We start from the raw sequence: 23,682 nt of genomic DNA, 5'->3' as shown, positions 1-23,682 counted from the left end.
AGCCTCGTCGAGGTGAACTAGTTCGCAACATCTAAAATTCAACAACGGCCAGCACCGGAACTGAAGCCAATGTCCGATGTACGTACAGTACATGTAGTATATACCTCAAACTCACCTACCTCACTCGAGTCAGTTTTGCCACGCTGATTGTAATCATACGACAGACGAAAATTTAGTTATTTTTGCCAAGTTTTACAGCCATCGCCAGCATGGCGTATTCGCGTCGCGTATCATCAATTAATCATACAGGGTGTCCTATCAAACCTCTGTCAGCGTACTTTAGATTTGTGTGTAACCATAAACTAGTCGCTGGAAGAAACAAGATGGCTCACAAGGTGTCCAAATTTGTACTGTTATCAACTTTTTGAATTATCAAATGATTTTTGAAACTCGAAATCAATTTTTCAACAAATTTTCAAAAAATTACCCTCAAAAGTCCAACAGGCAGTCAGCAATCCCTCGATCTGAAGTAGGCATCGCTGACGTTTGACGGGACACCTTGTATGGGTGACTTTTCCATACACTATTCGGTATCTTTGTATGGGCCACATTGTAGACAAAGCTACGACCATTATTTTTATCAATACTACTCACACACGTACGACACGATATCGAAATATATAGGACAAGTTTACTTCGCAAACTAAACGTATTACACGAGGTCGTCAATAGATTAGAATAATACTTTGCCAGTTCGAATGAAATACAGTCAAGGGCTTGCGAAAGTGCTACACAGCTTGGCACATATCACCATATACCTCTAAAATGACAACTCAATACCTACGAATAAGACGAGAGACGACGACATTTTGCAGAATTCGCCAACACTGAGAGACCGAGCGAGGTGAACAGTGAACTTTCCAGTATAGGTAGCTTTATCCAAGGGTTAAGGTTACTTGCAGGCGAATCGAGTCGAGTATAGAGTCGTGTGGTAAAATTAAATTTATGACCAATTTTCACATACACATGTTGTATAGTGCCACGTACATTGGCAACACTGCGAAAAATTCAAGGTAACCAATTTTTTTTCCACTCGTGCAGGTACCTACAGCTATTACACCTATGCTAAATGTACTAATATGTTTCTCTTTATCACTCACGTAGCTGTTCGTTTCCAGTACACTGGAACTGTATGGTAATTTTGCAATCAACTCGTGTGCGATATAATATAATATTATACGTAACCTAAATACGAGTAATTCTTCAAACACACACGCATACACACATGACATTTAAATGAAAAATGCTTACATTTCTATTCATTTCCACCATCTTGGTTCGTGTTATTTCTCTCTCAAGTCATCGTACCTACGCCACCTCACCGATGGCTAAATAATTTAACACTATAGGCGTCCCGTCTGCGAATCGAACATCTCATTTAAATTAATTAGCAATTTCAGTCGTTCACTCGAGGCAAATTTTTCCATCACTGTCGCCAACATATTCTATAAGGCAAAATTTACCTCCACCTCGAGCATTATATAAGCACACCGTCGCTAAATTTTACTCCATTATTATATAACGAATGCTCTATACACACAGTTGCAATGATCGTAGGTGTCCATCGCGATGTCTATACTACCCGAAACATGACCCATGATTCGCATCGATCTACATAAAATCTGTACCTCTTTTTTTTTGGCGACACATTTTAGCGTGAAATTACCACATCGTACATACATTACATACAACCAGTAGCTAAGATTAGAAAAGCCAATGACAGAGGAGGTACTTTTATATAATGGCCTTTAAATTTACATTCTAGCCCGGCCTCTCCTACCGCGCGCTCGATCTTCCTGTGTCTACGATACGTATCCGCGGACTGAGCGACTGACGCAACCGAAGAATTAAAAGTTGAACAGAGACAGCAAACCAATTCTAAATATACGTCGAAACGTCTTCTGTCCTTTTTCTTTCATTCTTTTTTTTTTTTACGTTTAAAATGTAATGTAAATATAATACGTAAATGATGTATATCGTTGCGTGTTTATACTTAATGAGCGTGTATAATTGTCACAAGTTCAATTATCGAATAGCGATTTTCATTTCATCGTGGACGCGACCAATAGACGCCATCTTTAATGAAGTATACACATCGCAGCTCGTTAAAGTTATTATAGTACGACGTGATGTTCAATACGCAGCTGGGTACCTGTACCTACCACGTAAAAGTACATATCACGAACTACGACGAATTTTATGCATACAGCCTTTATGCCTTTATACCCAGACCTACTATCAATTGCGAATTTTTCACTTTAAATTCAACCCTGAAGTGACATTTGTCGAAAATTTCACCAAATATATGGCTTCCGTTTGAAAGAAAAGGTACACGAAGCTTATTATATCGAGAGCATTGTTTAAAGTTCTGTTTAAAAAAAAGTGCATACTTGATCACTTAATCCCGCGAAATACTTCTTTGTAAGAAAGTAAGCTCCGACAATTGAGACAAGAAAGTAGAAAAAATTCGCTTAAACAAGATAGGTCGATTAAACATCTAAAAAAAATATGTGATAAAATTCGAGTTTTTCAATCACCCCCTCCCCCCTCCCTCACCTTTTTCTCCATACAACGTACAATTTCAATTTTTTCAAAACGAATAAATTTTGAGGGAAAAACAATTATTTAGGTTACCATCAATTTGCACGTTCATTTTTCCCTTGAAGCAGAAAGAGAAGGAATGTGATGTGAAGGAGAGAGATGAGAAGGGAAGAGAAGGGGGTAAGCTCAAGACAATTTTTAAATAAGTTTTCACATTCTTTCAGAAACATTCTTACCTAAAATCGAAAAAAATTAATACGATTATCACACCACAGTTGTGCCAACCTAGTGAAAACATTTTCTGTACCTCTCGAACTCTTCACCACCACCTCTTTATCAAACTACGCGTACAATCACATAAACTATCTTTCAGATCGAAAAAAGTACAAAAAAATTAACATTTTCTGCACAATAAAACCGAAAAAGGAAGGCTAATCAAAAAATATGTTTCGAATAACAACAAAATCTAAATCGAATCCATTTCCATAACGCAACTTTTAGAATAAAATGATTTTAAAATGCTCAATTTTTGTGAGGATAAACAAGCGGTCAAATATTGATCAGAAAAGCTTGAATTTTTCGGTTTTTTTTTCAAGATCTTTCAGAGTAATTTTCTCTTGAGCTTTTATCAAATTTTGAAAAATATGGTCCCCCTTTGATAGTACTACCCTCATATTTAGAGCTTTGACCGAGCAAGGACGCAAAAATAAGCCAGGCAAGCCTTAATGAACATTTCAATAAACAATTCATTAATGATTATTAAGCTGATTTTCATTATTAGTAGGTATGTAATGTACTTAATTAAATTAAATATTCAAAACCACCGGAAGAGTTTTTTTTTCAAAAAACCAGAAAAAATCACAAAAAAGTGATTTCAAGCGAATGAAAGTTAAATTGAGTGAACTTGAAGCCATTTTCACCTGAATTATACTCAAACTTATGTTCCACCCTTCCCCTTTGTTTTCCTTTGAAAATACACAGAATATTAAAAAATTGTTCAATTCAAAAAACCCTCACAAAACTTTTTTCAAAAAAAAATTAAATTAAATTTATGAAGCCACTTACATCTCTTCCCTCCCTCTCTCCCTCTCTCACTCCAAGAAAAGAAAGAAAAAATAACTAATAAAATATTGCAGTTTTTGAGAAAATTACTAAAAAAAAATTTCCATCACAATGAAGAATATGTAAGCTTCCAAAGGGCATCCACATTTTCAGAAAAATATTGAAATGTTTGAAAATGAAAGAACAAAGAAAATATTGAAAAATGTCGTACGCGTATAACTTCTCGGTGGAAAAATTACCCAGCCAAGGATTGTCACTTCACATTTTTTTCTCGAAAGTTGAACGATGGGTGAAAAGTGAGGGCGAGGGAAGGAGGAAGGTAGAACAATTGTGTCTACAATCTCTACATCCTTAAAATAGTGTGGTGTCATTGCACTCTTCCAGCTAATTCTTCATCTCTTCTCATCCTCTGATTTTTCTAAATACACATAAGAATGTAAGTTTGAAAAAAAAAAAATGAGTTTTCACAAACCTACCAATACATACATATTTGTACCTATTTTTTAAATTGAAACTTTTTTTTTATGGAAATTTTCAAATTTTTTTAACGCAATTAGATTTTAAATGCGATGGAAATGTGAAGGTTGAATTAATGAAATACCTGTAGAAACTTTAAGACCTTTTTTTTTTTTTTGAAACACCTGCCACAAACATACATAAGATTCATTTGAATGGAGTGAGAGGAGAAGGGAAAAGGAACGGAAAGTTTCAGAATGAGGCTTCAGTAAGATTTAACCACGCATACTTGTCAAAAATCTAGATATTCGTTTTTTTTTACAAACAAAAAAACCCCCAAAAACACATTTCCGATGGAAAGAACTGTTTTTGATAAATTTATCGCAGATAGCTGTGAAACATGACGATGACTGCTTTTTATGACCTCAGTGTTACCCAGAATAGGTTTCAAAAATATTTTTGTTTGTACAACACGAATTCGAAGAAAATAAACTAAGTATATGAGTAATGGAAAAACAATAGGAAAACACGATAAAAACCTGGAAATACTATTAGTAGGTAAAATAAGAAAAAGGAAATATACGCAGTAGTGACCTAAAATGTAGGTAAATAACATGCAAAAACGTGTGTTTTATACATTCAAAATTGCTCACGTGCAACGTACGAACATGCAAAACCATGTTTTACCCGGAGATTTCACGATTCTTGAAAAAATAAAGTGACTGTTGTAGAGAAAATCTATAACACGAATGGAAATTTTACACTTGGAATATTATTTTTCTCAATTACAACACTTGCATTCATTTAATTACTACACTTGTACCACCTCCATAACACATGTATAGTGGAATAGCATGTAAACTGGTTCGATTTTCAACTTTCAAGGCTCCATAGCATGTATTATGGAAAAATGAGTATTGGGCACCTAAATGTTGTCTGAGTTGATGTACATATTGAAATATGTTTGGAAAATATTTTTTAGCCAAGTATTTCTCCTTTAGTCTCGGTTCATTTCAAAGAAATATGACAGCAAAAAAAAATTTTTAAAAATACTCATTTGTAAATTTTTTCCAAAAAAAAAAGTTAAAAAAATTGAATATAAATTTCTTATTAAATTCTGAAATGAAATTTCTAGCAATAAAAATGGCATTTTCAACACAACCGTCTCTTAATCAACTAAGAAACCCACCTAATACGCAGAAAAAAATAAACTACATCTCGAATCTGGCCACCTTGCATCCAACTAGGTCACTAAACCACTTCAACTAATCGCAACCCCCCCCCAAAAAAGATCATAAATCATCAACCACCAACCCATATGAAAATTGCGTATTCGAAAAAAAAATTAATGAAAATTTACACGTAAATTATGCCACACACGTAACATGAGGAAATTACACAGATAATTGCATAAACAGACAATGCCACATTATACTACGTCGTATCGGGTAATTTTTTCCACTATTTTCAGGATACACTGGCACGGTTAGTTGATAATTTACATATCGAGTATATTAGCGAATCACTCAGCGCCTGCCTGGTCTGTCCAACTACGTCATTTTTTCCATACAGTATCTGAAACACCTCGAACCATATCTCATTCTATGTAATTCGTAATTAAGGATCTTTTTACATTAGTTAATTACACCAAAAATGAATTTAAACCCTCCCGCGACGGTTCGAACAATGTAAATTCGATAATACAGTACGTTATGAGCTGCGAATATACTCGTAGGTAGGTACAGGAAGAACGTCTTCTTTGAAAACTGACCTTCGGTTAAATTTTACTCAAAAATACTCGAGCGTATTATACTGTAGAATAAACCACAATAAACTGTCGATATTTGACGAAAATCTCAATTCTCGTGTTCAAGTACTCGTATAATTTTTCGACAATTATTACGCGTTACTACCTATACAGCTAAGAGGGGACCGGAGGAAGAGAAGCGAGAATAGTCGACACATAGCATAGGTATTCGGTGATACTGAATCATGATATTTCGTAAAATTTTTATCACTTAAATCGACGACAAGATGACCCAAATAGGATGGCAATTAATTTCACATTTTCCGACACAATGCATTTTTTATACGCGTAATTACCCGTTGAATGAGTCGTCATCGTCTTTGCGAGCTGCTAAGTCATTCTGACGAATTATACTCGAAATTACACGACTGCTACAGGTAGGTAGGCCTATCCAAGTACATACCTATTTTACAAAAAACATCACAAGTGTGATCGCGACACCGCCAGCTATAAATTATTGGCAAACCGACCGCGACCACGACCACGACGTACGTCCTTGCGAGTAAATTTCAAGCGTAAAATTGCAAATTCGTAAAAATTCCTCGTTTCGAGAATCGGAGGTAATCGATGGCACGAGTGGTTTAAAAATTGTATCACAACCTAAAAATATACGACGCGTTTGCCAAATTCCAGCGAATTTGTTGTTGAGCATTTTTGATATGGGATACTGAACGACGATGGAATTTGTAGTTTTTATTTTGATTTAAAAACATTTCAAAGTTATTCGCACAAGTTACGTTGATTTTTAAATGGAATTAATGACCAATCGTCAACACATGATTATACAATTCGCTGAACGAAACATCAATCATCGCACAAATCATATGTAATCGTTCAATTTACGTAGCTAGAAGTTATTTCCGAGTGATACGACGAATTTGAAAATGAATCGTTCGCAAACGACTAAGCTGAGAAAGGTACTTCTTGAACGAATCTCGCGAAAATAATAATTTTTATTAGTTAGAGTGAATTTTTCCATTTGATCATCGATCAATCAGTTCAAGGACCAGATTGTTCCTGAAAAATGTTCGTTCAGCGATGAATCGTTCGCGACCGATCTTACCATACAACCAGATAATCATCTGGATTGGCACCCTTCACCTTACAACAAAAAATGAACTTTGATTTTTCTGAAAAAATGATCAATTTGTATCAATCGTTCGCGAACGAATCAATCACACACTGATTCACGTTTTTCACAGATCTCAGGAAAAAAGGAGAAAAAGTACAGATCAAATCATTTCAAAAAAAAAAATCATTCGCAAACGGCCAACTTTTGAGAGATTGGATCGACCACGACCAATTTAGCCCTTAACTGAATCATTCATGAACGTTCGGTTTTTCTCAGCACGATACTCCCAATTGTAATACCGTAAATAAAATTGTTGATCTTGGAAAGTGAATTGGAAAAAATCTAAAATTTTTGAGCAACAGGTATTTTGAAATTGCTTTCAAGATTTGGTTGTATCGAAAAAATATCTGAAATTTTGAAGAAATTTGGTTTCAAAATGTATCAAAAAAAAAATCATTTTTCGAGATTCGAGTCGATTTTTAAAAAATGTTCAATTCAAAACGTCTAAAAAACAATTTTCAAATAAAAATTTCTAAAAATTTTATTGGAGCACTAAGTATGTTTTTTAGATTTTACACAAAGATATACTCAAAATTTTGGAGTATTTTTCCAGATTTCCCCCTCCCTATTTCCTCATTAACGCTCTTTCAAATCCAGAGAGCGTTTTTTCCTTCGTTGAATTTTAACTGATTCCCAAACTGAGCCTTTTCAAAGATTTTAAAGCACCAAATTGAAATTTTTGACTTCGAAAAATAAATGCAAGAAAAAAAAATTTCAGGAATTTTTAATGAAAAATATTGCAGGACTTTTTTAACACTTTTTCGATTGTCAGACCCTCTTTGTTAATACGCTGGACTTTTTCATAGGTAACTTTGTTCTGTTTTTTTTTTTTTTTTTTTTTTTATTGGAAATTTTGGACTTTCTGATTTACTGAATAAAAATGGTCAACTCGTATTTTGAAATTGAAAGTAAGGTAATATTTTGACTTCCACATGACTTATTTGACCTCAAATCCAAAAACTTCCTTGAAAATGATTCTATTTGTTTCAGAAGTTCGTCGAAAATCAACTTACAATATAATTTAAATTTTCACGACCAATTCAAGCTTCTCTTTGGTGAATGTAATTCTGCGAAAAAATACTACCTACAAAAACACCCACATCATTAGTCGATGTTTGAAAAAACATTTCAAACAGTGTTCTATACACAATTCTGAATATGACTTTATAAAAGCACATAATGGTCATTTTCGAGAAATAAAACTACAATACTACGTCTCGAATTTCCAAACAATCGACAATGGTTCGAGGGATTATTCAGTATTTGAAAATAGACAGTTGGACTGTCTATAGCAAAAATAATAACACACAATGCATTCGCTCCTCTGTAAGCTCCAATATAATGTACCATAATTACCATTTGTCGCCTAGAATTTTCATCATTAGTCGCGAATTACCCTAATTTGACGTCATTATGTCTCGATTAATAAATAGACATTTAATTCTATTAATACTCGAGTTAGTCGAAACTTACGATGATAATTATCAAAGTTTACTATAATCCCGAAGACAGAAGTTTCAACATAATACGTCTTTTCTATACTTAATTTATAGCTCGACGATTTCGAAAAATATATCGATTGTTTTTGTGCTGAAAATTTATATTATTCAGTCGTTAAACCGATTACGTCACAGATTTACAGCAAAATATACGTATTTGCCCAAGTACGCGGTATTCACCGCAACAAAAAAAAATAAGAATGGGTAATAAAACAGTAATATTCTATTCGAGTAAAATTTACGTGTTCGATACGAAACAAAGAATGTATCGAAACCATCTCTAATACACACTTCATAGACATTAGTCGACCACGAAGATACAAATTATTCGCTTAGTCAACGTCGAACCTAAATTTTAACAAGGCCAAGCCATTAATCGTGCACTCGACCAAAGTAAAGTTTGCATTTCCGGATCCAAAATGTATACGGATTCAAATAAACCGAGCCCTTTCACCATAATCTACTCAGCACCGAAATCGTTCTTCTGATGAGTTACATTTACACACTCGAGCAAATTGACTCTCCGGACACGATTCGTCGTCAGCCAATTTCACGTTATTTTTATGATACGTAGGTAGGTATACTCGTAGGTAGGTCTACGAGTGCAGAAATACGCGAAAAAATCCATAGCCAGGTTTCACTAACTGTACACACAATAATAATTGTGATACGAATTTGCCATTCGAGAGCAAGCGGTGACGACAGCCACGAGCGACGTGCATTTAAATTGACAGTCTTGTCTTTTTATTTTACTATTCTGCGTGTCAGAATTACAAAAACAAAAAAATCTGCAACTGTCTGGTCGACTGGTATGATGATTAATTTGGAAAACAATACAATTCTACCAACCTTGGAGACTTTCTACTCGGCAAAAGAATATTTTCTCATTGGCTTGCAGTCGATTCTCGAGTCTCGAGTTTCGAACACGTCGAAATTTCGTAACACGATAAAGCAGGGCTTTTGTCTCTGGTAATTGGATATACCTACATCCAAGGTTAGCCTTCTTCGGCGACGATTTTTTTTCAACATCCGAAGAGTTCGGCTATGGCGCGATTCACTCAGCGTGTTAAATTAGAAAATTACCTCCTCGTCGTGACTTGGGTACGCTTGTGTGCCGAGTAGCCTGGTGACCGAATTCGCGCCATCGCGCCTCGCGACGCTCGTAAAATTCACCGGAGATGGCCTACGCGGGTTTACTTCCTCGATGGGGGATCACTTGAACGACTCTAATGTCTTGCTAAGTCGCCATTCACCGTACCAGTCGAGTCGAGTACTGGGGTTATAAAGCCGAGTATCGCTGGTGGAGAAAAATTTGCGATGTGATGATCGAGCTATAGTAGTAAAACAATGATATTTTAATGTGGCCAATTTTCTCTCATACGAGACCTTGGATTTTTCAATTTTCCATCGGTTATTCGCAATTTCACGAAAATAAATCGAAAATCGATGTCCGGTGTTGTTTTTGTTGACTTATATGTATAGTGATGAGAAAAAAAAAAAAAAATGAGAACAAATTCGTTTACCTAATTACGTAATTCAAACAAGAGGGAGGGACTAGGTGGAATCATTTTTTGCCAAACTAAACAAAAATTGAATGAATTTCACATTGGTGAAATATTTCAAAAATGCAAAAAATGTTCATGTTTTAGGTTCCTAATACTTTTGTTTAAAACGGCGGCGAATTTTTTTCAATGTTTCACTTTTAAAATAGCACGAAAAATGGTATTTCTCGTTGACAAATTGAGGGGGAGGGGGATTTTTTCACATGTTCGACTACACATTGGTAAAATGTTTCACAAATACAAAAATTTTCATTTTTTTAGGTTTCTGATGGTATTTTTGCAATAAGTGTAAAACTTGTATTTTTTTTCTCGAAAATGAAAAAAAACGTCAGTCCAATTTTTTTATATGTAATTCTACACGAAAAGGACTAAAACTGAGAATTTTTTCAGAATTTTTACTCGTGAAGATCATGGTTATACTTAAATTACAAGTTTTAAATCAATTTTTTTAAGTTTTTGAAAGTGGCAACATTGATTTTGACATAATTCGACGATTACCCTCTCAAAGTACTACAATTTGAAAAAAAGTTCAAAATTCTATACCACGTACAACTGGAGCAATTTGCAACTGAAATTTCCCATTTTCGGCCACCCACAGCTCCGCCAAAAAAATCGAAAAAATGTCCGGTTTGCGTCATTCGTCATCGTTTGATGACCTCTACACATGATCTGATTTTGAAAAAAATCGAAGACCCCTCGTGCAAAAATTATTGAATGATCCATATACAGGGGTCGGCATAAGTTAGTATTCCGATTTGCATAAACGAAAATTTTTTCAAATGAAAATGAATTTTTTTTCTGTAGTGACATAGCGAGGGAAAAAACTAGTATTACCAAAGTGTTGGTGGGACTTCCACGAACACAACGCACTACCTACAAGACCTTCTATCTACTCATTACACACAACAGGGTGTTAAAAAGAACGCATCAGTTTTCGAATAGGAATACTAACTTATGCCGACCCCTGTACAACCATCAAGTTTGAAAAAGGTCGTATTCACTCTAAAAAAAAATCTTTGAGCTTTCTGACTTTTTTATTTTTTCAAAAAGTGGTAACTCTGAATCAACCAGTCATCGAATAATGTGACCTTAATTAATTAATCAATTATTCAACGAATGATTTTCCTTGCAGCACTGAAAAAAAAATAAAGGAATGGTAAATCATGAGTCATTAGGCGATTACTCGATTTCTATTAACTGATCTTCGAAGACCTTTGCACTAAGAATTTTTATTGATTTTAATTTAATACTCATGGGAGAAAAAGAGTTGTTCGTCAAATATTTCGGGAAGGAAAAGTTTCGCATTTCAATATTCTCAAGCTTCCCCAAAGTGTAAATTTTACCAAAAAAAAAAAATTTGCAAAAGGCGAGACCTTTGAACAATTTTAGCAAATAGTGGCAAAAAACGACAATAATTTTAGTAAATGGCACTGGCAGTTTTTTTTCAAGCATTTTTTTTGACAAAAAAGCAAACAACAAGAATTTTTGAACATTTTTGGCAAGAAGCAAGACTGACAATTTCAGAAAAAAATCAGGACTTTTTGGGGGATACAAATATTAGCAGAAAAGTGATACATTTTGACAATTTACGTAGGTACCAGGTAAAAAAATGAAACTTTAGGGTGTTTTTTGAAAAAAATTGAGACTTTTTGGATTTTTTTTGTTGCGAAAAAGCAACAATTTTTCGACCAAGTACGAGCCCTGAAATTCAAAAAATTGCTTCCTCATTTCAGAAAGTAAAGAAAGAGGGGGATTTCGACTCGTATTGTAGAGGTCTGAAAAAAGATGGAAAATCTTATTATGAAAATTCAAATCGGCCATCAACTGTTTGCACCCCCTTTTTTTTTTTTTTGCTAGAAACTTGTACGTTGCGAATTATTACACCATCAGATGCCAGATATTTTAACACATAGCTCATAAGTGCTATGAGTGGACTCGGATTTCAAAGTATTTTGTAATAATTTCTTATATCGAAGTGAAAGAGATTTACTGATTAATATTTCAACGATACGAATGATACATATTTATTTTTGAACGATTACACTCGATTTTGAGAACCAAGTAAATACGTAAGTATCGAGATAGATTTTTCAAAAATGAAACTGATCTTTTCAATTGAGAATCGTACTTCTTTTTTCAAATAATTTTAGATGAAAATCCAATGATACCACAAGACGTTATTTATTGATAGATAAGAGCATGTAACTACTAACTACTTCAGGCACTCGATATTTCAAATCAGTGTCGGTTTAAAGGGGCTTTTAGGCAATAATCCTCCCAAGAGTACAATTTTTTCGAAAAAATTTTTGATGGCAAAAAGTGGTGACTGGGACAGATGCAGATAACACGTCTACGTCTAGCTTGTTCTAAAATATTGTTAAAAAAAAAAAAAACTTGAGAAATTCGTCAAAATTTTATGTCTTTTTGTCACTTGGGCACATGAGGCTTTTTTTTCTTCTCAAGCCTACATTCTTGGTATTTTCGTACACTATTTACTCGAAATACTACCTTCCAGACAAATTTCAGTTGCTCGAATTCGGAATTCCTTCTTTAAAAAAAAAAAAAAGAAAGAAATTGAATAAATGACATAATTATTTGGTTTTTGCCCCCTCGGGAACTCGATTCTGCCCCTCTCCCCCTCACCCAAAAAATCGACAAAATTACTCGGTTTGGACCCAATTATCCCCCTCGAAAGAAAAATCCCGGCACCAGCACTTACGAATCATTTCACTCGATTCGATCGAATACCACGTCACGTGAAGAAATCATAAAATTCAGTGACCTCGATGCTCCGTATCATGATGCTCGGGTTATTTTTAAAGAAATTATTATACGAATTTGTTATTCGTCGAGAAAATGAATCACTCGAGAATTGATAAACAATGTGCTGAATGAGTCTAGCAGCAATTGACGACGATGTCGACGGAAGTTCGAAATCTATACACAGGATTAATATACCTCGAGCGAGCAATAAAGTAATAAAAACCAAAGATACTCGACAAGATCTAAATTGGGTTTCAGTATCGAGCATCGGGGCTCTTCCTTCATTCCCTCGTCACTTCTGTCTGTCTCGAGATTCTGCCAAAAGTACCTACTAAAATCATAACCTACCCCAACAATTTTCATTTCAACAGAAAAAAGTCACAATTCCATTGGTAATTCGTCAATTTTTATTCCATTCTGCGAACTCATAAGCGTTCAACTCGAGTTCTATTCACCACATCCGAAATTTCGTACGTATCATTAGGTGTAGATAAATTCATGTATGGGCAGGTATAATACAAAAAAGTGATAAATTGCGGTCGCCAATACTTGCATCCGTCAATGTGCGGTCATCAGGTACTTCTGTAGAGGTATTTTTCCCAATTTATGTGCCATTCACAGGTAGGCAGGTCGATGGCCGACGCAGCGATACATTTGTTTCGTACGATTACCATTACTAGCACGTGATCGGTCGAATAGTTATGAAAATTTATTTACCGCGATTGTTGTTTTACACTTTGCGCTGTATTGAATGTATCGATGTCAAAACGAATTTTTTTCGCTGAGTCACCATAATATTTGTATTGAGCTGCTTTCAAGTGCGCTGAACTTACACATTTGTATACACAAAATATGTAAGTAGGACCAGTGGGACATGTTCGATGATTTCGCGTATTTGTATTTTTAGAAAAATTTCCACGAAATTTACTCGCGACTCTTTTCTTTCATCAAATGAGGGAAATCTCCAATCATGATGTTTGGCAAAATTGCGAAAAAATTTCATTTCTTCGGCCAGCGCTGTTCTCTTTGAGAAATTAGCAATTTTTATAAACCCAGGAAAAATTTAGGTTACCTCACATATTATACATATTATGATAATTTGTTAAAATTAACTCACTTATCATATTCTGTACTTCTGTAGCTCTTATGATAAAAATTTGTACTCACCTGAAACAGAAAAAAAATCAGTTAAAATCACTCAAAATTGAAGCATTTCTCGATACCAAAAAAAAAGTCATTCGATGTTTCGTTGGAATGTCAAGAAATTGGGATATTTTCTAATCTATCAATGTAGAATCTAAATTCATGAAGGAAATCAGACATCAGACTTCTCACGAAGCTTTAAAATATCGATAAAGTTATCAAATATGGTCACAATTCAGCTAATTCACACATACTCATCATCGAGTTAGCTTCGTGATGCATACGATTACTTGGAATATAATTTCTAGATTCACACGTTTGTGTCTCTAGCTGCGAATGTTTTTATGCGACGAGAAGCGAAACATATGTTTACAAATATTATCTTCGCATGTTGGATTATTTCCAAGGCGATTACATGTGGAAATTTATTATTTTAATAACGGCCATTCTCGCAATGATGTAATTTTTCAAATTTTCAACACTGAAAATCATACATCTTGCAAGTTCGTTAACTCGTACGAAAAACGATACGTAGTACGTACGTAAATTTCAGGCAAATAGCACAGGTGTCCAAAGTTATAGTAGGTAAGATACCATTACCTACCCGTTTGGAAATTCAGACAGACAGCTGATTCTCCTTTCATAATATTTAACAGGTCGCTTATGCACATTTCGTCAAAACAATCGCACCAACAGTACGAAAATCGCTTATAGTTCGCCAAGGACTTAGCCAGATAAGATTCTTTATTGTTTTTATTTACCAACTCGCTTCTCTTTATCGGTATCTTTAACTAGGATGATTTATTAAGTAGGTAGAGGTACCTAGTATTTTACCTAGTACCTCTACCCTACTACACAGTCGTTTTTATTAGCTCGTGTAAAGAAAAATTCGTATTAACCTGTCGAGTGTATACCTACTTACGATTACATATTACGTAACACGTATTTTGTACATATTGGCAAATGGGTAGTGCGAATTGCGACGATTTTTTTTCTCGATTTATTGGATTTCCTGTATTTTAAACATTCAATTCATGATTTGCACATACATACGGTTATAGTATTGTACATGTAGTAGCTTCGTACACGACACGATATATGTACAGTGAGTTGTTCACGGCTGCAGTGACCTTAGAATGTGTCGATATGGTGCGATATTTTCGAAATGTCGAATCGAACAGTTATAATTCTATAAAGCCGAATGTGGCTGTGGCGAGCAATACCTACATTTTCCGCAATTCGATCTGATGCCAGTTATTTTGCGTCATGGTTGGCATACGGATACAAGTACAGATAGATGTGGATAGAGTACTGATTAGATAAGAAACTAGATGATTTGAAACGGAATTGAAGAGTTATCAATGGAGATACGAGCCAGATACCTACTTGAATAAATCTCGAACCCCATCAATGAAAAATTAAATTTTCAAAACGAATTCATAGCTATGGGGTTGATTTCAAAAACGTGTTTCTATATTTTGGGGATTTCGTAAGGTTTTTTTTTTTTTCATATAATGATAAGAAAAATTGAAACACGCGTGGAACACGATGGCCAAAAAAACCATTTGGGAATTCGAGGAATTAAAGAAAAGTTGTATTGAATGAATGCCAAGTTAACGTTTTTCCAAGATTTTATTATTTTTATCAATTACTGCGGGAAAGCTTTCGATTATAAAATATATTCGAGAGTTGGAGGCGATTTCGAGAAGGTAGGTACGTCAAATGTGCTGACGCAGTGAAATCGGAAATATAAACAAATTGTTTTTTCAATTTCCGTACAGGAAATGATTGAAATTCAGGAGATCGAATTCGGAAAATTCGGAATCAGCTATAAGTAAATAAAACTTGATGATTTGAAACGAGCAAAGCAAAGGAAATGATTTGAATATCAATTGTGATAATTCGATCATTTTATTAGATCGGTAGATGTATTATTAGATGATGATTCAAATAACAGATTATTTGATGGACATTGATCAATTTTAATTGCTTCATTACTTTAATGAGTCAATCAGTGATTTAATGATAAAGATGATCGATCATCAAATGGATATAATGTAGATCATTTTTGAGAGATTGACTAATTATTAAGTCAGAATGTTTTTTGACCAATTTTAAGAATTCTGACTGACCCTAAAATTAGGTTTATAATTTTCTGGATTTTTGAAAAAGTTGTTAGGTATGTAACCTATCAAAATGAATTAAAATTTTGACCAAAAATTACAAATTCTTATCTACATAACCTTTTTAAAGCACTTCAGAATATTTTGAGCTAGAAATTGATCAAATTTCAAGAGCGCTTATGACAATAAAAAAACGACCAAAATTCAAGCAGCAATTTTGCAAAAATGCTCAAAAAAGGTTCCGATAGAACTTGAGAATTTATCGCGAAATTTTAACTGATTTTGATAAATCACAGGACACAATTAAAAATCTCAAAAACTATAGTCCAATTTTGGGCTCAAAATTAATTTTAAAAATGCTCAAAAAACATTTTCGATAGAACTTGAGAATTTTTCGCGAAATTTTAACCCATTTTGATAAGTCCACACGACACATTAAAAAAAATCTCAAAAACCATGGTCTAATTTTGGGCTCAAAATTAATTTTAAAAATGCTCAAAAAACATTTCCGATCGAATTTGAAAATTTTTGCGAAATTTCAACTCATTTTGATAAGTTCACGACACTTTAAAAATCTCAAAAATTATGGTACAATTTTGGGCTCAAAATTAATTTTAATTAATTCTCAAAAACCATTTTCGACAAAATATTTGGTTTTCTCGCGAAATTTCAATCTATTTTGGTAGGCCACAAGGTTTATTTTAAATAATTCTAATACAACAGTTCATTTTTACCCGAAATTAGAGGAGGCGAGACTTCATTGTGAAAGCCAATATTTTGTACTATGGGTATGAATTTTCTGCCCTTCCCCTTAGAGGTATACTATTAGATTGGGTCAAGAGCTACTTTTCTGATAGAGCCCAAATTGTAAAAATCAACAATAGCACATTTTCTGATGCGGAACCTATTAAGCAAGGGGTACTTCAAGGATCCATCTTAGGTCCACTGTTTTTTATCATTTATATCAATGATTTATCACCTTATTTTGGATACAGCCTCACAGAATTTGCGGATGATACAACAGCTCTTCTAGAAATAGATGAGGGTGTTGATAGCAGTCATGTTCAGGGCATTATGAATAGGTTGATAGCTTGGTTTTCGGCAAACAAAATGATACTAAATTTAAATAAAACACATTTCTTGGGATTTGGTAAGGTACCTTCTTCTATAACAGAAAGTTACAGAATAATAGATTCAACTAAATTTCTAGGAGTTCTAATAGACTCTGACTTGAAATGGAATAACCAAGTGGACCATTTAATCAAAAAACTTTCCACTTATACCTACTTAATAAGACAGCTCCGTGAAATAACACACTCTCACACTTTAAAACTTGCATATTTTGGCCTATTTCATTCTAATCTGAGCTATGGAATAGCACTTTGGGGTGGTAATCCCAGTATACTCCAACGTGTACTACTAATACAAAAAAGAGCTGTAAGAATAATGTTTCGAAAACATCCAAGAGAATCCTGTAAACCAGTCTTTATTGAAAACAACATACTGCCAGCTCCGTGTGAGTACATACTTCAACTGTGTATTATGATAAAGAATGGAATAATAAATCTCAAGGTACCTTCTCACACATATGAAACAAGATTCAAACATTTGGCAATAGGTGAAAATTTAAGAACAAAAATTATGCAAAATAACGTTGATTTTATGGCCTCAAAAATTTATAATAAAATACCACAAGAACTAAAAAATATACAATCCAAAAACCTTTTTAAAAAGAAACTAAAAAATTGGCTACAGAGATATGCGTTCTATGATGTTGAAGAAATGCTGCAGCTAAACGCATAAGTTTACTTGTTTTCTTTGTTTTCTTTTTGCTTTTTTTTTATTCATTTATTTTCATTATTTTATTTCATTTATGTATTTCTTTTCTTTTTTTAATTCCATTTTCAATAATTTTTATCATTTTAAACCCTTCTATAAATGTATGTAACATTGAAAAAATGGCCTGTATGCTACATGTTATTGATACCTATCTGTATTAGTACCTATATTTTATATGACATTGTAAATGCAGCGAAAGCTGTGACCTGCAATAAATATTTGAATTTGAATTTGAATTTGAATTCTCAAGTGTTCAGAAAATAATTAAATCAGCCATCGTAACTGAATTCATTCAAAAAAACGTCTGGGGGGAGGGAGGTTAAGAATTCCAAACAGATTCTTGCACACTTTACTCGAATTTTCCTAAATTGAAATAAAATGTTAATGGTTCAGCGGGGCGCGCGTTCAAAATATTGTAAAACTAAGAAAAAAATGTTGAAAATAAAAATAACAAAATGACATAATCATTTCGAAAAAATTACAAAAAAATCTAAAAATTAGTAAAAAAAAACACCGAAAATCACCAATAACTAAATGAAATGCCAATAATATTTTTTGGAAAACTCGTCCTAAAATTGCTCAAAAATCACGAAGAAAACTATTTAAACACAAAAAAAAAAATATTCAACACATAACGGAAAATTGAAAATTACTTTTTTCATCTCATTATCATTAATTTGATCAGCGAATAAAAATCATTTGCGTGCCAAACGGTGATTCATTGATTTCTGCGAAAAATCAGCTTCAACCGTCTACCAAGAATTCCCATTTCCCATTTCCATTCCCAGTATTGCCTGCTGTATCGATATCTTTGTACTTTCCCTGGTATTTTTTTTAACCAATCTTCAACTTCTAATTTACTTAATAATGCGGGTTTACTTTCAGAATTATTTCGTTCCTCGAAAAAAAAATGAAAGCCACCGACGACGAGCCAGGGGAGGGCATAATCAGAAAAACGCGAAGGCGGAAATTCTGTTTGAATAGATAACGAGAGTGAAAATTTAAAAAAAAAATTGATAGCGTACAGTTGATTCATATGTAACAAATGATAACTAGTCACAATTCGCGGAATTTTTTCAAAATATGGATAATTTGAATTGGTTATAACATTTTTTGGGAACTTGTTCATGTCATCAACATCTCCACGCAGTTCAAATATTCCAATTTTCAACGCTCAATTCTGCTTTCTGTTCATCGAAACCATACTTTCGATGACATTCTCAAATACTTATACTCTTGAATTTCAAACATTCTGTCTTTTCTCCCCTAACTCATCGATTACTTTCGTATAGAAAATAAACGTTCGAATTTCAATCACCTTATATTTCATTTCCCGATGGAAAAATCCCACCACAACTGTCCTCGATGCACAAAAACCTCGTCTACTTGTCATCAACACCCAGCATGTTGAATTTCTTCATATGCTCCGGGCATGTAGAGGACATACCCTCAAACCAAAAGTACCTCTCACTGACATACTTCCAAGTCATAAATATCGCAGGCATATTATACATTATAAAAGTTGACACGTAAAACAATACCACCCATTGAATAATCCTCTGATAAAGAAGAAAAAAACGCGCCATAACACATCTTTCAGTCGACTAAATTGCGTAATGATGATCGTAGGCGTCCTATACCGCAGATTCATCTCCATACGACGCATAATACGAGTACTGTATATCGTCAACTTTATCTCAATATTTCAAACACTTGAAGAAAAAACTTCCCCAAAAACTGCAATTCCTTTCGTCGTCCTCTATTCGTCGACCTTTCAACTCGTGTACTTTCACGTGCACGAAATCGAACCATGGCACCCATACTGTATAAAATGTCCTCAAGAATGGAAAAACACACACATCGAACACTTTGACAAGGTCGTTATCACATTGTAAAAATATGACGGTCGACACCGGATATACATTTATCGCCTTCAAAGAGTAAATGATCCAATTACACGGATGGATAATTGTTTTTATCGAAAAGTCGTAAATCATTTTTATATCCTCGAAACCACCTGATCGTATATGTCAAAAAAAGGTTTTCGTTATCAATTTTTTCGAAAGGATGTGCCCGCAATGTACACGACGTCGACTGATAAACCAACACAATGTCTCAGGACCGATAACCTTAAAAACCCCAGAATATCGATACATAACTTTTACTTGGAAAATAAAATTTCAACTTTACAATACCCAAGTATAAAGTTGACAACCCAGCGAGTGATTTTCATTTTCAATTTAATGGATCGATAAAGGTCTCAATGAAAAAATACATACGAGTAATAATCCATCAATCCATCGTGAAAAATATTAAATAACTTATCATCCTTCAGATTAATTAACGTACTCTCGCGTTTATAGGATTTTCCTTGACATCGAGACCATCTATAGAAAATGACCGAATCGAAATTTATGCCAAAAATACCGCAGCTTTGAAACGTAAGTCTGGGTATAACCATAGACATTATACCTACTTTTGTCTTTATGGGTATAGTAACAGCATAATCATATTTTCTTCATAATTTTCCACCAACGTAGAACGCCCATTAGAGCTGTCAAATGAATCCATCGCGATTGCTGACTGAATCGACGACCAATGAAATTATTTTTAAACGAAATGTTACCACTTGGGTCATAATTATCGATAATTAGGCATATTAATATCGTTAATTATAACGTGATTAAAATATAATTGTCAATTCAATTTAACATTATGTTTCCAAGTTTACGAGCATCGCCGTTAAATAATTTCTAACGGCATTTTTTCGAATTTCAGAACAGATAATGTGTTCTTATTTGCTTGATTATACAGGTTTCGCCGGGTACCCAACAATTCAACAGATGGAGCAGTCCAAAAATCAAAATCAGAGGCAATCATCACTCAAGACAGCAATTTTTCAATTTTATTGGGGGCACTTGAAAAGGTTTTAAAAATAAGCTCGAATATAATGGAAAAAAGGAACCAAAAAAGCGACAAAACGTGAGCAAAACATTTTAATGCAAATCACGAAAAAAACTAGTATAGAGCATTTCAAATGAAATGTTCTGAATAAAATTAAAATCTAATAATGAACTGGGTATAGACAAGTTGACAATTTTAGCAAAAAGCAGGACTTAGCAATTGGCAACGATTTTTGTAAAAAAAATAGGATCATTTTGCAACTTTTTGATAAAAAAGCGATAAATTTCAGCAATTTTAGGCAAACTAGTAAAAAGTTTGCAATTTCCAGCAAAAAGGCTAATTTTTGGCGAAAAACGGGACTTTACAGATTTTAACAAGAGGAATTTTTTTGCTAAATTGAAGCAAAACTTTTGAACACGTTTAGAAAAAAAATTAAATTCTAAAATTTTTTGCAAAAAGCAACTTTACTTTTTTTTAAAGGAATTATTAGCAAAAAATGAGATTTTTTGGCTATTTAAACGAAAGACTGTTCTTTTTGTTATTGCTTACAGAAAACAAAACGTTGACAATAATTTTAGCGAAAAATGGGCATTTTTGGCAAAAAAGTTGTGCATTTTGTCAATTTCTGGCAATAAAGGGAAACTTTCAGGGGAATTTGGAAAAAAATTGAGATTTGTTTGAATTTTTGTTGCGAAAAAGTGACAGTTAGCCGTCGCAGTTAGCAAGAAACAAAATTTTTCCAAAGGCGGGATTTTTTACCATTTTTAGCAAAAGGCGACTTTGAACATTTTTTTTCCCTTCAAAATGGAAAAATGATTTGATTACTTAAAAAGTAACAGAGTACGAGACCTGAAATTGTATTTAAAATTGGAGTCTTTTTCAATTTATCGATATTTTGGCCACGTTAAAGGTGATGGGGAGGGGGTAGGAGCTCAAACGTATCGAATAAAGAAAAGTAACTGAGATTCGAAGTTGGTACTTTCAAATTTGTAAAAATCGATACGTAATAGGTTATTGTATCCCCTCCTGACTCATTTTTTCAAAATTTCAAACTGTCATGTGGCTTCTAATTTTTGCATTCATTATAAAATTTTGGCTCGTCAACTTGAAAGTTCGATTTCAGGGTGTCTAACAAAATTTCTCGGAAGAAATGCAGTACTTTTGCAGTACTTTTTGCAGTACTTTTTGCAGTACCTTGTTTTTTTAATCCAGCTTACACGCCCCCCCCCAAAAATAATCTTTTTGAAACAGCTGGAATTAAGCAGTAATTTTTTAGTTTACATGGAAAAACTTGTTAATTTCAGTTTGTTTTCAGTTTTCAGTTTTCAGTTTCAGCTATCATATCTTGAGGTTCAAAAAATTTTTTAAAAAAGATGAATTCCATTTTTTCAGGAGTTTTCAAACATCAATTTGCCACTTGGCAGCAAAAACTTGAAATTTCAAACGCTAAAATTATGAAGAAATCCGAATAGTTGAATTTATAATTTGTAATTACAATTAGGGTATATATTCATAGCTTATTATGACTGAAAAAAAATCGTTTTCATTTTTCAATAAAAAAATAAAATAATAACCATAAAAGTAAACAAGAAAGTAGCCCGAGCGTATTAGCGAGGGCAGAAACTTTTGAAAATTTCTGTTTTGATAAATGAAAGAACACGGTTTTTTATGGGAAGAGATTGATTTTTTTGGCTTGAAAATTTCAGAATTTTAACAATTTTTTAAAATAAATTTCAGTTCCAAAAAAGAAAAGCAAAAAAGCCCGAACGAAGTAAGGGCATAAGCTCTCAAAATTTTCATATTTCGAGCAATAAAAAAAAATTTTTTTCATGTGAGGAGTTTATTTTTGGATTTAAACATCTTTTTGAGTTTGAATGATGGATTTTTAGAAAGTTTGATTTTGTAAAAGAAAAACCAATAGACCTACAAATTCAGAAAAAGAGAAACTGCATTCAGCCCGAGCGAAGCGAGGGCGAAAAATTCTTAAAATGTGCTATTCAAGTCTCACAAAAGTTGGTAATCAAACCTCTTTATTAAGACTAAAAATTTTCAAAATTTATTGACATTGACGAGTCCCAGCACGATCAGCACATTTGGGCAAATTTGCTGACTTTTTATAATTTGACAACTTTGGGTAGGTGGTCCGTTGGAAAAATTGAAAGGTATACACATAGATGAAAACTGACCAAACATAATGTGATTTTTATGAGTTTTTTCAAAATTCAGAAATATGAAAAGAAAATCAAAATATTGCCCGAGCAAAGCGAGGGCGAAAAAAAATTTTGTGGAATTTTGTTTGAAAAATAGTGGTTTTTAACCATTTTAAGCACAATTTTCGCCAAAAATGAAATGAGTTTGAGAAAAAATGCAGTACTTTTCAGGCAAAATGCAGTACTTTACAGTACTTGCAGTACCGAGGATTTCAATGCAGTACTTTTACAGTACTTGCAGTACCTGCAGTACCTGTTAGACACCCTGGATTTTAAGCTTTTTAAATTTTAATTAAATACGGATTTTCAATCTTTGATCTGATTCCCTTCAAAACTGAGCAAAAGTAAAATAACGTAAGATTGTGCAATATGTCAACGAAATTACCCAAAATATTCAATTTTCATATGAAGCATCATTCATAACAATAGCACATAAAATCATCAAAAATTTTCAAATTTGAAAGAAAATTGACAAAATTGATACAAAAATTGTAAAAACTACCTATATTAACAATTTTTTTTGCTCAAAATTACTGGAAAATCTTCAAAATTGTTCTGAAAGTTGAGGATTGAAATTTTTGAAAATGCAAAAATGTTTTCAAATGTTTGAAAAATTGACCAAATCTGCAGAAAAATCAATG

The 23,682-nt window shown here is 33.4% G+C and overlaps 1 protein-coding gene across 3 annotated transcripts in view; it reads right to left on the bottom strand.

The window, feature by feature from the left end:
• Positions 1–23,682, bottom strand: part of LOC135847454 (uncharacterized) — a 63,373-nt gene that overhangs the window by 34,079 nt on the left and 5,612 nt on the right. Inside the window, exon 1 of one of the 3 annotated variants that reach the window (XM_065366986.1) lies at positions 13,940–13,962. The exons of the other annotated variants lie outside the window; for them this stretch is intronic. Within the exon in view, the coding sequence (XP_065223058.1) occupies positions 13,940–13,946 (7 nt within the window). The 5' untranslated portion in view covers positions 13,947–13,962. Of the gene's footprint in view, positions 1–13,939; positions 13,963–23,682 lie in introns of those variants that run through there. 3 annotated transcript variants of the gene reach the window in all.

The sequence above is a fragment of the Planococcus citri genome, chromosome 5 (assembly GCF_950023065.1).
Source record: "Planococcus citri chromosome 5, ihPlaCitr1.1, whole genome shotgun sequence".
In the NCBI taxonomy this organism is placed as follows: domain Eukaryota; kingdom Metazoa; phylum Arthropoda; class Insecta; order Hemiptera; family Pseudococcidae; genus Planococcus; species Planococcus citri.
This window is presented reverse-complemented; position numbering and strand designations above follow the sequence as displayed.